The 11976-nt window shown below is 41.7% G+C and overlaps 1 protein-coding gene across 2 annotated transcripts in view; it reads right to left on the reverse strand.

Moving 5' to 3' along the window:
- The window catches only part of LOC128435137 (uncharacterized), a 30359-nt gene extending 19340 nt beyond the window's left edge, over positions 1-11019 (reverse strand). Inside the window, exons 1-13 of one of the 2 annotated variants that reach the window (XM_053417926.1) lie at positions 10733-11019; positions 7358-7460; positions 6496-6514; positions 6328-6364; positions 4059-4181; positions 3158-3357; positions 2981-3084; positions 1990-2102; positions 1521-1844; positions 1211-1285; positions 868-1109; positions 422-503; positions 161-304 (exon numbers count right to left, since the gene is read on the reverse strand). In XM_053417926.1, the coding sequence (XP_053273901.1) occupies positions 161-304; positions 422-503; positions 868-1109; positions 1211-1285; positions 1521-1844; positions 1990-2102; positions 2981-3084; positions 3158-3357; positions 4059-4181; positions 6328-6364; positions 6496-6514; positions 7358-7409 (1515 nt within the window). In that variant the 5' untranslated portion in view covers positions 7410-7460; positions 10733-11019. Of the gene's footprint in view, positions 1-160; positions 305-421; positions 504-867; positions 1110-1210; positions 1286-1520; positions 1845-1989; positions 2103-2980; positions 3085-3157; positions 3358-4058; positions 4182-6327; positions 6365-6495; positions 6515-7357; positions 7538-10732 lie in introns of both variants that reach the window. The other variant, XM_053417927.1, reaches the window with a different exon arrangement.
- Positions 11020-11976: the final 957 nt, after the last annotated feature.

An 11976-nucleotide genomic window follows, 5' to 3' on the forward strand; every position in this document is an offset into this window, starting at 1 on the left:
GAAGTTTATATTCGTCAAAAGTGTGTTAACATCAACACTATCTGTAAACAGCGAAAAGGGCTTTTATTTTGAAGATCCAATGAAAAATCACATAAAATGCATCAACAGCTGAAAATGTTTGATTATGAATGTGATAAATACATATAAAGATGATACTCACGGTTGTGGATAACTCCTTCATGAGTGAGTTCAGACGTTTGGTGAGCTCGATGATCAGATCCATGATCGTCTCCTCCGTCATCGTCAGGTTGGAACGAGCGACGCAGTGTAACACACGGGCCACGTGCTGCACTGCGTTCGTCAGCTGGCGGAAAACAATAAAATATATTTACATATATAGTATGAGTACTGAGTCTCCACGTACACGGAATTCTAATCATTCGTTATTGATTAAAGTAGGATTAATAACTTGGAGCCTCACCCCACAAGGGCTCTTATCAAGGGTGATGCTGCAAACATCCTGGATCTCAGAGGTTTCATTGTCATCCTGATGGTCCAGATAGCTGCACAAAAACAACACACACACTTTTATGAGACATAATAATACATCACGTTACTACACAGGAACATAGACTGACCTAGGCTGGACTGAGTGTCCTCAATTAAACGAGCATGTATAATAAATTGACCACTAGGGGGCGGAAGAAGGCCAAAACGAGCCAATAACACAATTATACAAGCAATGGCATTTTACCACATCAACAGACACATCTGTATAGATTTGATGTCATGTTTGCAGAGTACAATGTTGTTTTTATGGTCTTTATTTAGAAAATATCTGCTCCTGCTGCTGAACAGTGAAGTAAAACAAAAACAACGAGCCTAAAGAGGACAAAAGGGAAAATCAAATAGTTGTGCTGAACTTACAACAATTGGTGGAAGCCGAGTTTGATGTTCTGATGCATCATGTCCCCAGAGTTTGGCAAAAACCTCCTTAACACGGGCATCACCACCTGCTTGTACCAGTCCTCCACGTCCGTCACATCGAACTCTGGCAGCTCTGGGCTGACGGAGGCGTTGTGCGGCCGGTACATGTCTGCCAGCTCCGCCAGGGTCCAGTTGAGCAGGAACTGGGTCAGAGTCGTGCTTCTGATCTCTGACACGTTTCTCTGGAGGGAACACAGCAGATCAGGAGTCACTTACATGTGTACGTCAGTGAATGTGTGTGTGTGTGTGTGAATGTGAGTGTGCACAGAGTGAGCGACTGTACCTCACGTGTGAAGGACACAAACTCATGGACGAAGCTCCCGATGGGTTTGAAAGCCGTCATGAAGCCGTTCACAACCTGCAAGTGGGACACGAGTGGTGCGTTACAAGCTTTCTACAGGACAAACCAGTGGTTCTTAAATTGTGGAGGGGAGATTTGTGTTTGTGGCCATGGGACTTGTGACAGGAAATCAACAAGGGGATAGAAAAAAGTAAGAAGCATCGGTAAAAACGCAATAACTCAGTAAAAAAAAAGTAATACTATGATATATGAGCATTTAAGACCTGGAAGAATTCACGCAACATCCCAGTACCTCTCTGACGCCTTGGTGTGGAGACACAGGGTTATATGTCGGTTGTGGAGTATAGTTGGGTGTAAAACTAGGACTCGTCCAGGATTGGCCAAGGCTCATCCCGTTGTGGCCAGGGGTCGTCCAGTTGTGGCTAGGGGTCGTCCAGTTGTGGCCAGGGCTCATTGTTGGAGGAGGGTGAGAGGGAGAAGGGTGAGGGGGACGAGGGCCCCCTGTCAGCAAACTGTGGAAGATCAGCGTTAAGGTGCCGTTGTCCAAACTTTGGACCCCGGGCATCATCAGCAGCTCGGCCTTCTGCGCCGGGCACAGCAGATGAAGAACCTCCAGCTGTGGATGAGAACAGAGGAGGAGGTTGGGAACGTGTTTGGTGTTTGAACGTTTCCTCTGAACGTCTCTGGAGGGAAACAGCTGTTGGAATTCTCCGCTCTCTTGTGCCCTGAGGCTGTAAATCCTGTAAATCAAGTTCACTCACTCCGCTGAAGACCATGTTGAGAGTGGAAAGATCATTTAACCGAGCCATGCCTCTGAAAGCACCGAAATTCTTCATCAGCCAGTCCTCGCTGCTCTCGTTCCGACTCGCACAACCTGCACAGAGGTTACACACAAATAATCACACATCAACAAAACAGAAGAGAAGGAATACATCATGTGATGTCGCATATCCAAGCATTTCAATCTGCTGATGCAAAAAACTAGAATCCCACGAAATTTGCGCCACCAAAAGTTGGAGTAGATACTGATGATAGGATTCCTTTTTTACACTGAATATATATGTATATGTTTTTAATTAGACACCTTTAGGGAACTGATATTTATGAGTTTGTGCAGTTTGGTGCCGAGCCAATCAGAATCCAGATCCGTGATGTGATGGAGCTGCATGAGGAGACGGAGGGACGGTATGTCCTCGTCTCAGTCTGCTTCAGTTTCAGTTTGCCTCAGATTAAATCTGTCAATCCTCATACTGTGACGCTTTTGTACAATGGGCCACACCCTGCACATTTTATTCTTCTCCACAAAAGTGTTTGCACAATAGTCTTGGATGAAAACTGTTCTTATTATCACTTTGTGCACAGATCCAGATCATACTATTTAGATGTTCATTTACTTATTAAAGCAGCAAGATAATTGGACGGTAGGATGTGAAGACATTTTTACCGCGTGTCAGTGTTTTATGTGATTTATTTATTAGTTAGTGCATTTACATTGTTCCTGTTCAGGGATTTATTGTTGTTTAGTTCATGGGATGTAATTTGTGAGCTTGATGTGTATTTAGAATTATTTATATTTAAAAAATGTTATGCTACATATTTGATTTAGCATTATTTCTTTGTTTATTTCCCATCGGCCTTGTAAATCAGTGTATGAAAATGCATATACTAACTGAGAATGTGATGAAGAAAACCTTTGAATGTGTTCTCCCAGTTAATTAGAAGTGAGACTTGTAAAGGGAATCAAACTTTTACCAGCGACTCTGTCTCCGGACAGGAAGGGGTACATGAAGAAGCTGTAGATCCACTTCTGTCTGACTGGTTCCATGTGAGAGTAATGGAGGCTGAGCTCCCTCACCCTGGAAGGAAACACAGGAGGATGAGAAGCTGCCGTGGTCAATGAAGCTCACTGACACACAGAGATGGACGTACACAGTCTGGTAGGTGGAGCAGCTGAAGCTCTTGGTGCTGAGGCAGGTCAGGAATTGTTTGGTGATGGATCTCAGCAGCGGCTTGATCTTCACCTCCAGCCACATCTGCACCAGGGCTTCGTTCTGCATGGGGTCCGCATCGAGATTCAGTTCCAGCGCCCCCTGCAGGCTGAGGACGGGCACTCCTGTCACGCTCGTCTTCTGTGGGGATGAAAGGACGTGAAAACATTGTGGATATTTTAACGTCAAATAATTGAAATGTTAATTTAAAAGATCGACAAATAAATCTGACGGTTTTTTTGGATATTGTTTAGTTTTTATGATTTGATCTCGTGTTTTTGTTTTTTTCTCGACATCTTGGCACCATGTTGGAAATAAGTGCTTTTTCACTTTAATATTTTATCCTATCGTTTTTTTTCCCTGATAGTTTCTGCTCATCCATAAATAAAAATCGATCACTGAAAAAGATGATAGTGGATTTATTTAATGTCCAATAGATAAATGTGTTCAACTGAACAGTCAGTAAAGGAGATCATAAATAAAACAGGCCGACAAATACATGAGACATTTGTTTGTTTTGTGACCTATCTTGTTTCTCGATTAGTTTGTGTGTTTTGTTTGTTTTTGTCTCGACATCTTGGCACCATATTGGAAATAAGTGTTTTTTCACTTTAACATTGTATTTCCTATCTTCTGCTAATCCATAAATAAAAATCAATCAACCAATCAACCTCCAGCTCCAGAACAGTCTCTCACTGATCTGTGTCAGTGTAGAACGTGCGTCTGTTGCTTCCTGACAAACTGCCGTACAGCACCGACTGGTCAGGTTGGAACACAAAACAACATTCCTCCAGCTGCGTGTTCACTGGGACACTCCCGGCGGTGCTGGCTCTGAGCCGTACCATGAAGCTGTACAGGTCCATCGCTGCCTCCAGCACGTCTTTCAGTCTGCGCACGTAGCCCGTGCCCTGGTCGTCCGACGGCAGCCCCACACAGCGGAGGACGTGTGAGGTTGAATCCCGGCCCTTGGAATGAATGACAAGAGCAATAAGAAGTTAGAGCCATGAAAGTTTTAGTTTGAGTATTAAAGTACAAACACTGATTGGAGGTCGGATGTACTTTGTGTCAGCAGCGTGTTACTGGGGTAGCTGCCAGAGGTGGAGGGAGAGATTCTATAAAACTTATTGTTGGAGCTGTTAACTCGTAGACATTTGAAAGTTAAAACCAGACAATACACGATTGTTAAAGACGTCAGAGGCAACACAAGGCTGGAAACCTCTGTTTTAAAGAATACTGTTTTACTTTAGAAGCGTGAAATATAACCCAATGGGTGGAACGATCATTTTAAAGGGGACATATTATGAAAATTCCACTTGTGTAGTGCTTCTACACGTTAATTTGGGCATCTGGCATGTCTACCGTCCCAAAAACTCTGGAAAAAAACAACTCCCGCGATTTGTTGTGGTTCCACTATGTCTTAAAAACGATACACTAGAGTGCGTCCAATGGGATTACGACCGAAAATACATCATAGTCACACCATGCCCATGTAGGGAGTCTTGCTACATGGCCTTGGACCCCCCCCCCACCATCATCTCACCGGCTCCGAGGAGAGACGGCCCGACTCAAAACAGGTCAATCTGAGGAGGGCTGTTTTAGACAGGGTAAAAAGCTGCTGTTTTAAATGATCCTTGTGGTATTTTGACCAAAGTATGTTACAGACATTTCATTAAGACCCCAAGGAACCATATCAACTTGTGGTAAAATGGGCATAATATGGGTCCTTTAAAGGTAACTGGAAAGAAATAATTTAAGCTGATTCAGATCATTTGTTCCATTTCCCCAGCGGTGAGTCAAAGAGCTGCAGCTGTTTCTGGACGTATGAACCTTCTTATATCCAGACAACGTCCATGAAATGTGCTTCACAATGAGAAGTCAGGGTGGGAACAGATTTCACCGGACAGATTGTGGCTGGTTGCTGTTTCACTGGGGCTGAATGGAAACATTGCTACACACACATCTATGGTGACCGGATTATCTACACAATTTCTAAGGAATGACTTTGGGGGTTCTGATAGATTCAGTTGTCTTTCCAAAAGACGAGTTAACTCTGAACTGGTGACTGTCACAGGCTGCGTATCGGCTCATCAGACACAACAAGTGTGATGTAATTGTACACAGCAGGAACAAAACGTCTCACAATCCCAACAATGCAGACAACAAAGACAAACAAGTCACCCTCGACATGACAGACTCCAGTGCACTGGAATTTGCCGCAGGCACATCCAGGCCATCGTTCTAGTGCCGGTGTTGTGCCGTCCACACCTTTAAAACTACCAGATGTATTGATAAACTCTCTGAAGGTAACAGATCTTAAAGCTGTTGGTTTGTGATTTTGGTGCATTTTTTGTAACGGTGCATTCAAATCATTCCTAGAATTCCAGAGTCACAAGCAAACCACGACTTTGAAGGAGTGTCACAAGTGTCCGAGTCAGTTGCTCCAAAAGAAAAAAGAAAAACTTCAGGATGAACTCGAGGAACCAGACAAGCAGAAGATCCCGTCGGGGTTGACGAGTTGGAAACACGAGATTTGAGAGCAAACAAAAAGTTTCCGCTGTGTGATTTAAACGTTTAAGTCTTCTGCAGCTCTGTAGCCACGCCCCCAACATTGCAGACATATTTCCTGTTGTTGTGAACGTGTCTGACTCAAAGAATCTCCGGCTGCTTCTTCCTGCTTGAGAGGCAAACTCCAGAGAATGGCCGGACCCAATTCTCAAAACTCTATGTCTTTAAATATATTTGGAAAAAGCTAAAGTTTTATAAAGTTATATAAAGTTTTGCCCAATTAGAGACTTAAATGTTGCTGCCACTTCTTCTCTCCAGAGTCAATTCAATTGCAATCACATTCAAATAGAAAAGAAAATCCTAAAAGCTTCTCTAGTAACATTGAAAGAGATTTTTAACGGTTGATGGTCACGCTTTTGCTGCATTGGTAAGTAAGTAGCTGTCGATGCTAACATTAGCTATAGCAAAATCCCACTTAGCCTATAAAAACTAACTGAATTGATTATAAAAGCAGATAAGTGGAAAAAAACTGGATGTGTTGGTGAAGTTATGAAAGTGAATTGAACTGTAACAATAATAATAATAATAAGCGTCCGCTTCACTCACCGGAACACAGGGTTCTCCTGAAGTGCACGATTCATTTCTGTAGATTTACAAGATAAAAGACAAAAGTAAGGGATCACTCAATCGAGACCAGAGGGAAATAATGTTGTGAAGAAAAGTGGGAAAGAAAACATGATGCACAACTGTAATGATGGAACTTCCTGGTCTTACCGATTAGCGCTTGATTGCCCTGTTGGGAAAAAGACAAAGTTGATTGTTAGAGCTGAGCCGAGATCCTGAGAGACGTGGGACACTTTCACACCCGAAGGTCTTTCTTATATTATTAGATTCTTTACATCTGATCCTGTTGGTTTGAGTCTTACTTTGTCATTTAGGGAGCAGACTGAACAATAGTCTGAGGCATCTCTCACGTTAGTTTGGTTATATGGAGAGAAAAGGACTTTACAAATCTGCATCTGAGCTAAATTAGTAGTTATACATATATATACAATTAAAGGCTGCAGTGCATCATGGTTAATTATTTAATTACGTGAACATCCTGTCCCTGCAGGTCAGTTATATCTTCTTTCATATAGTGGAGGATTTGGGGTTAAAGAGGTAGAGACGTCCGACAGGTTTGTCCTTTTGTCGATTTCCTCTTTATCGTTGGAACAATATGGCGGCGGCCTCGATTGCATAGACTTTCTTTTGTTCTCATAAACAGTGAATGGAGCCAAACCAACAGAACATTAGGTCTTTAGATGTGTTCTGGGCACTGAGGTTCTACAGGAAACGTTTCCCAGGTAGGAATCATTTGTCAGGGGACTGTTGTCTGTGGTTCCCTGCAGCAGAGTGGTGTGTGCAGGACTGAGGGACAATTCCAGGTTTGTATAAACAGCTTTGTGTATTTAATGTTTTTTGTACACACCTGAGCTCTGGGGCACTGAGCTACAACAGCACGGACAAAAGCAGGATCAAATGTGACTTTAGACTTTTAATGAGACAAGCTGAACAATAAGAGAAACTCTAGAATATCATCAGGCGTTTTCCTTTTTCTGTCTGGATAAGAAAAGACTTCAAAATGTGATCTTACCAAAGCAGCTTCCCAGAAGGTAAATGAGTAGGAACAGGCCACGTGATCTCATGATGTGACGACTCTCATGGGACGGTGGGGGGGGCCTTTGTGTTGAAAATCACTGGGGAGGGAATCAGAGAAAGCCGGTGACACAGATGTGTGTGTATAGGTTCAAGGAGGTGGATCAGAGCCGGAATTCTGTTTATACAAGAACAAAAAAACGTTACATCACCAATCATCTTTGTGTGAGAACGACAATTGCTTCACGAATTAGTCACCTCCACCGAGGATTTAGTTTTTTCCGTCAGCTGACATGATTACGCAAAGATCACCAGGTGGAAGGTCGTGGTTCAGAGAGGAACCTGTTCAACTTTGCTACAGGTCCGGATCAGGGGGCAGATCCAAGATGGTCTGATCCTCTTTCTTTAACGTTCTGAGGTTGTTTCAACATTTCCGTTGATTTCTCCGAGAATAATTCAAGGTCTTGATGCAAAAACTGATATAGAACAGAGACTGGTGTCGATGAGTGTGTGTGATCTGGTGTTGACCCAAATAACAATCTGGATTTATCAAATGCAGATGTGGATTAATAAGGGGAACATACAGGACCACTTGTTGCTCCCTTGAAATAAAGACAAAGGTCAACATATATCAAATAAAAAGTCTTTTCCTTTATTTTTTTGCTTAGTCGCTGCCAATCGTTGTGTAACGTATTCGATTGGTGATTTTAAGCTTTAACCTGTTTCAGTGGCGGCAGATAAAAATCAGGGAGTGGCTGTCGGCTCTTTTCCAGTCACAAATTGAACTTTACCACAGGAGGACAAAGGTGACGAGACAAAAGATGCTCTGGAGGAAAAGAATGCTGCAACACGAACCGTGAACCTCGGAACAATGAGACGCCTAGTGCATGACTGGAATGGAAAAATATATATATTTGTTTTTTATTCTGCAACACACCCGCAACTCTTATCTGTCATTATTATCAATGATAAACCCTCAGAGGTATGATGACGAGGAGGGATCAATATATCAACCTTTAAATCTATCAGGACACAAACAGTGAGTCGGCAGAATGTGTCTGAGTGAATGCTTTTATTTATTTAATGTCAGATTTTTTATGTATAAAAGGTGTGTCAGTGAAAACAATGACATTCACAGATGTTTGAACAAAATTCTCTTTAGTAGTAAAATCAATTATCTGAGCAAAACGAAAGGATCAGCAAAAAAACACACACATAGAAGTTAGTAGGACACTAAATAGACTTCCATTCATTGTGGACTGTCTAACCAAATCTTTAACCAGGACTAATTCATGCTTAACCAAAACCTTCACCTAACCACAGTTCACCTCCTCCCTCTGACCTTCACCACAACCTCACACCTGATGTGTGGCCTCACTGGGACCAGACTCTGGGTCCCCAGGAGGTCCACTGGTCCTGATAAGGGTTGTGTGTAAACTGAAAAAGGTCCTATAGACTTAACAGATACTTAGCAGATAAACACACACACACACTGTTTCTCAATCTGCTTGAAAACTATCAAGAAATCAAATAAATGAACACTGACAGATGATTCCTGTCTAATGATGATTATAAGTTAAAAAGCACTTTATGAGAATAATAGAAAATCAATTCATCATCATTAGGACCTGAAAGATCAGCGTTGTCCTGGAGGAGAAAATCATTTGTTGTTTATTTTCTTGAAAATCAGAAGTTCTGTATTAAAAAGTGACTTTAAATCAGATCCTTTGAAGACAACGTTAATTATTTGTGATTTATAGGAAGTGACTAATGTCTGACAAGTGTTTTGCTGTTACACAGATATTTTTTGTGTATTCTATACGTATTTATCAACTACACACTTGCACCCACCCACACACACTTACACTTTCACCCACAGGTCCTTTTGTGTTAGAACAAATATTTGGTTGAGGAAAAGAGTTAGGTGTGTGCTCAGGATTATTCATTCTACACATAGATGTGTTACTGCGGCAGGTGAAATACAAACAGCCTCAGATTCCTTGGATTCACTGGAGTGGTTTGAAAGTATTTGTCCAATAAGGCCGGTTCACTGAAGTTCCACACACACGGGTTCCACAGAATAAACATGTTCTATATTCTATTATGTAAGAGGATGAGGGAGAGGAGGGACATTTAGGGCAGTTTCTCGTTTGAAGTTATCAGTTAAAGTCAATTTTAAACTCTTTTTATTTAGTTTTGTTTATTTTAAATAATTAAAAAGACCAGACACTGTAAATAAAGATGGAGGGAAAGTCTCCACTTCCTCCCACCGTCCAGAAATGAAGCCGAAATAGCATCAGATAACAAAACAAAACTAAGAATGATCCAAAAAATTAACAGTTGGTATATATATATCAATGTGAATAAATTTGAGGTGTCCTTTGACTCGTCTTGACCCTGTCCCACCCAGTAACATGGAGGAGGAAGAGGAAGAGGAGGAGTATATTACAAACGCCAGGGGAGACGCTCTGGCTTCACTTTTACAGGAGCTGTCATGGCGTCTCTCGTTACATGCAGTCCATGAAGAAGAGATTACATCACAGAAAAATATGAAAACGTTTATCACAAAAAAGGTTCTCAAAGAAAATGTCCAATATCATAAATGTAAATATTACATATAATCACATTTATGTCTAAGTGATATTATGCCACCGTCTTTTTAAATATGTGTTGGTGTCACCTTTAATTATTCTACTTTATAATTCAATGTCAACTTCTGTCAGTGGAGAAATATTGTACATTCATGAGTTAAAATCCAAAGTAAAATAATTAGAATGCTTAAGCCACAAATGTAATACCCAATACTTTAATTCTTCTACTATTGTACTTTTACTTCAGTAACGTATTTGAATGTCAGACTTGTAGCTTATGTCTTCTTCATTATTATTAGCAGTGATTTAATCAGCGACACATATTCATCATTCTTTATTCTAAGGGTAATCTAGAAAGTCACCTATTTCCCACTTTATGTTATTCTAAGGTTATGAGCACTCCTGTGTAACCCGGTGTAATGAGAAGGGAACTTATTATTCCCCACAGCCGAAATCCCCAAACGACAGGTTGTTGCCAGACGCACGCACTCGCACAACAGAAAGAGCCTCTGGTACTTTAAGAGATTATACAACTGATTATCAGCCTCATCTGTTTACATTTATCCCAGTAAAACCAGGTCCTGTGCTACATGACTTCATCCCAGACCCTTATGATCTTTATGAAATCTTTATACAAGATTAAAAAAACAATCGCAGGGAGCAGACATACACAGAGATACATTAAAAAAGCTGCTGATGTGATTAATCAGGTGACAGAAACCAAATCTAACATGAAGGTAAAACCAGACAGTGACATGAAATCAAAGCTGAGTCTCTCTTACCAGATCGTGTGTGAAGCTGGAGCCTGTCGGGTGCTGTCAGTGCCTGTGTGAGTCTGTCTCTGTCTCTCTCTGTCTCCTGACACTGAGACACAGGTGCAGCAGTGGGACGCCCTATCACCTCAGGGCGTGTTGTCCTGTGATGAAACTCAGGGGACGATGGTGGACCAGGCCAGCTCTTTAACAGGTTTTGGTCTGAACGGCTCTGCGACTGTTGTATTCAAGACTAGTGCTGCTTTGACTTTTGTGTTGAATGCATGTTTCACTCGGCTTGTGTGCGTGTTTGTGTGTGTGTGTGTGTGTGTGTGTGTACGAGACGCACCCGTGGGAAAGCGAGTCAGAGAGAGGGACCGGGTGTAGAGTTACCTCAGGTGTCGAGCAGGCTACACCTCCCTGGTGTTTGTTTTGGGGAAATAAAAGCCTCTATAAACCATGTAGCATAAATATTGGTGTGATTTCAGTAAGATTTTAATTTCAGCCTCCGTGTCAGATTCTTCATTGTGTACACGTGTGTTTTTATTTGTCCCCTTTAAGATATTACAAGGTGATGCATTATCCTAATATATTCCTTTTTTACCTCAGCTCTGTGTGACAGTGAAATAAAGAAAGTATTGAAAAAATAAAGTTGACGTGAGGGATTCTGAGCACAGGCTATTTTTAACACCGAGACTTTGGTGCATGTACACGCACACACACACACACACACACACACACACACACACACACACACACAGTGTCTCCGTGACTTCAGATGGCATCACAATGACTTACACAAATTACCCTATTACCATTAACACGGTAATGTAATAATTTGTGTTATGACAACTTGAAGTCCCCATAGCATGACTAGACAGATTTAGGTCCCCACAATATGAGTAATACCTGAAGCACACGCACACACACACACAGACACACACACACACACACACACTTGACGTGCTTGTGCATGCCATGTCGTGTGCACACAGCATGGCATGCATAAGCACATCAAGTCAGACTGGTTTGTTGAACTGAGGCTTCATACAAAGTGAATTCAGTGCTATACAGATGGATTGAACCAGTTCCAAAGGTTCAGTGACACGGAGCTGGAGCCAGGAGCTACAATGAGAAAATGTTGTTGTGAACCTGTTTAATCAGAGTTTGATGAAGGTGTACATGTAAAGAGCTGTGTGTCACACATGTGATTTATAACAAGCCAGAAATCACGAGATATAATAATGATATTGATTTTAATTATTTAACAGTCG

Source organism: Pleuronectes platessa, chromosome 3 (assembly GCF_947347685.1).
Source record: "Pleuronectes platessa chromosome 3, fPlePla1.1, whole genome shotgun sequence".
NCBI lineage: Eukaryota > Metazoa > Chordata > Actinopteri > Pleuronectiformes > Pleuronectidae > Pleuronectes > Pleuronectes platessa.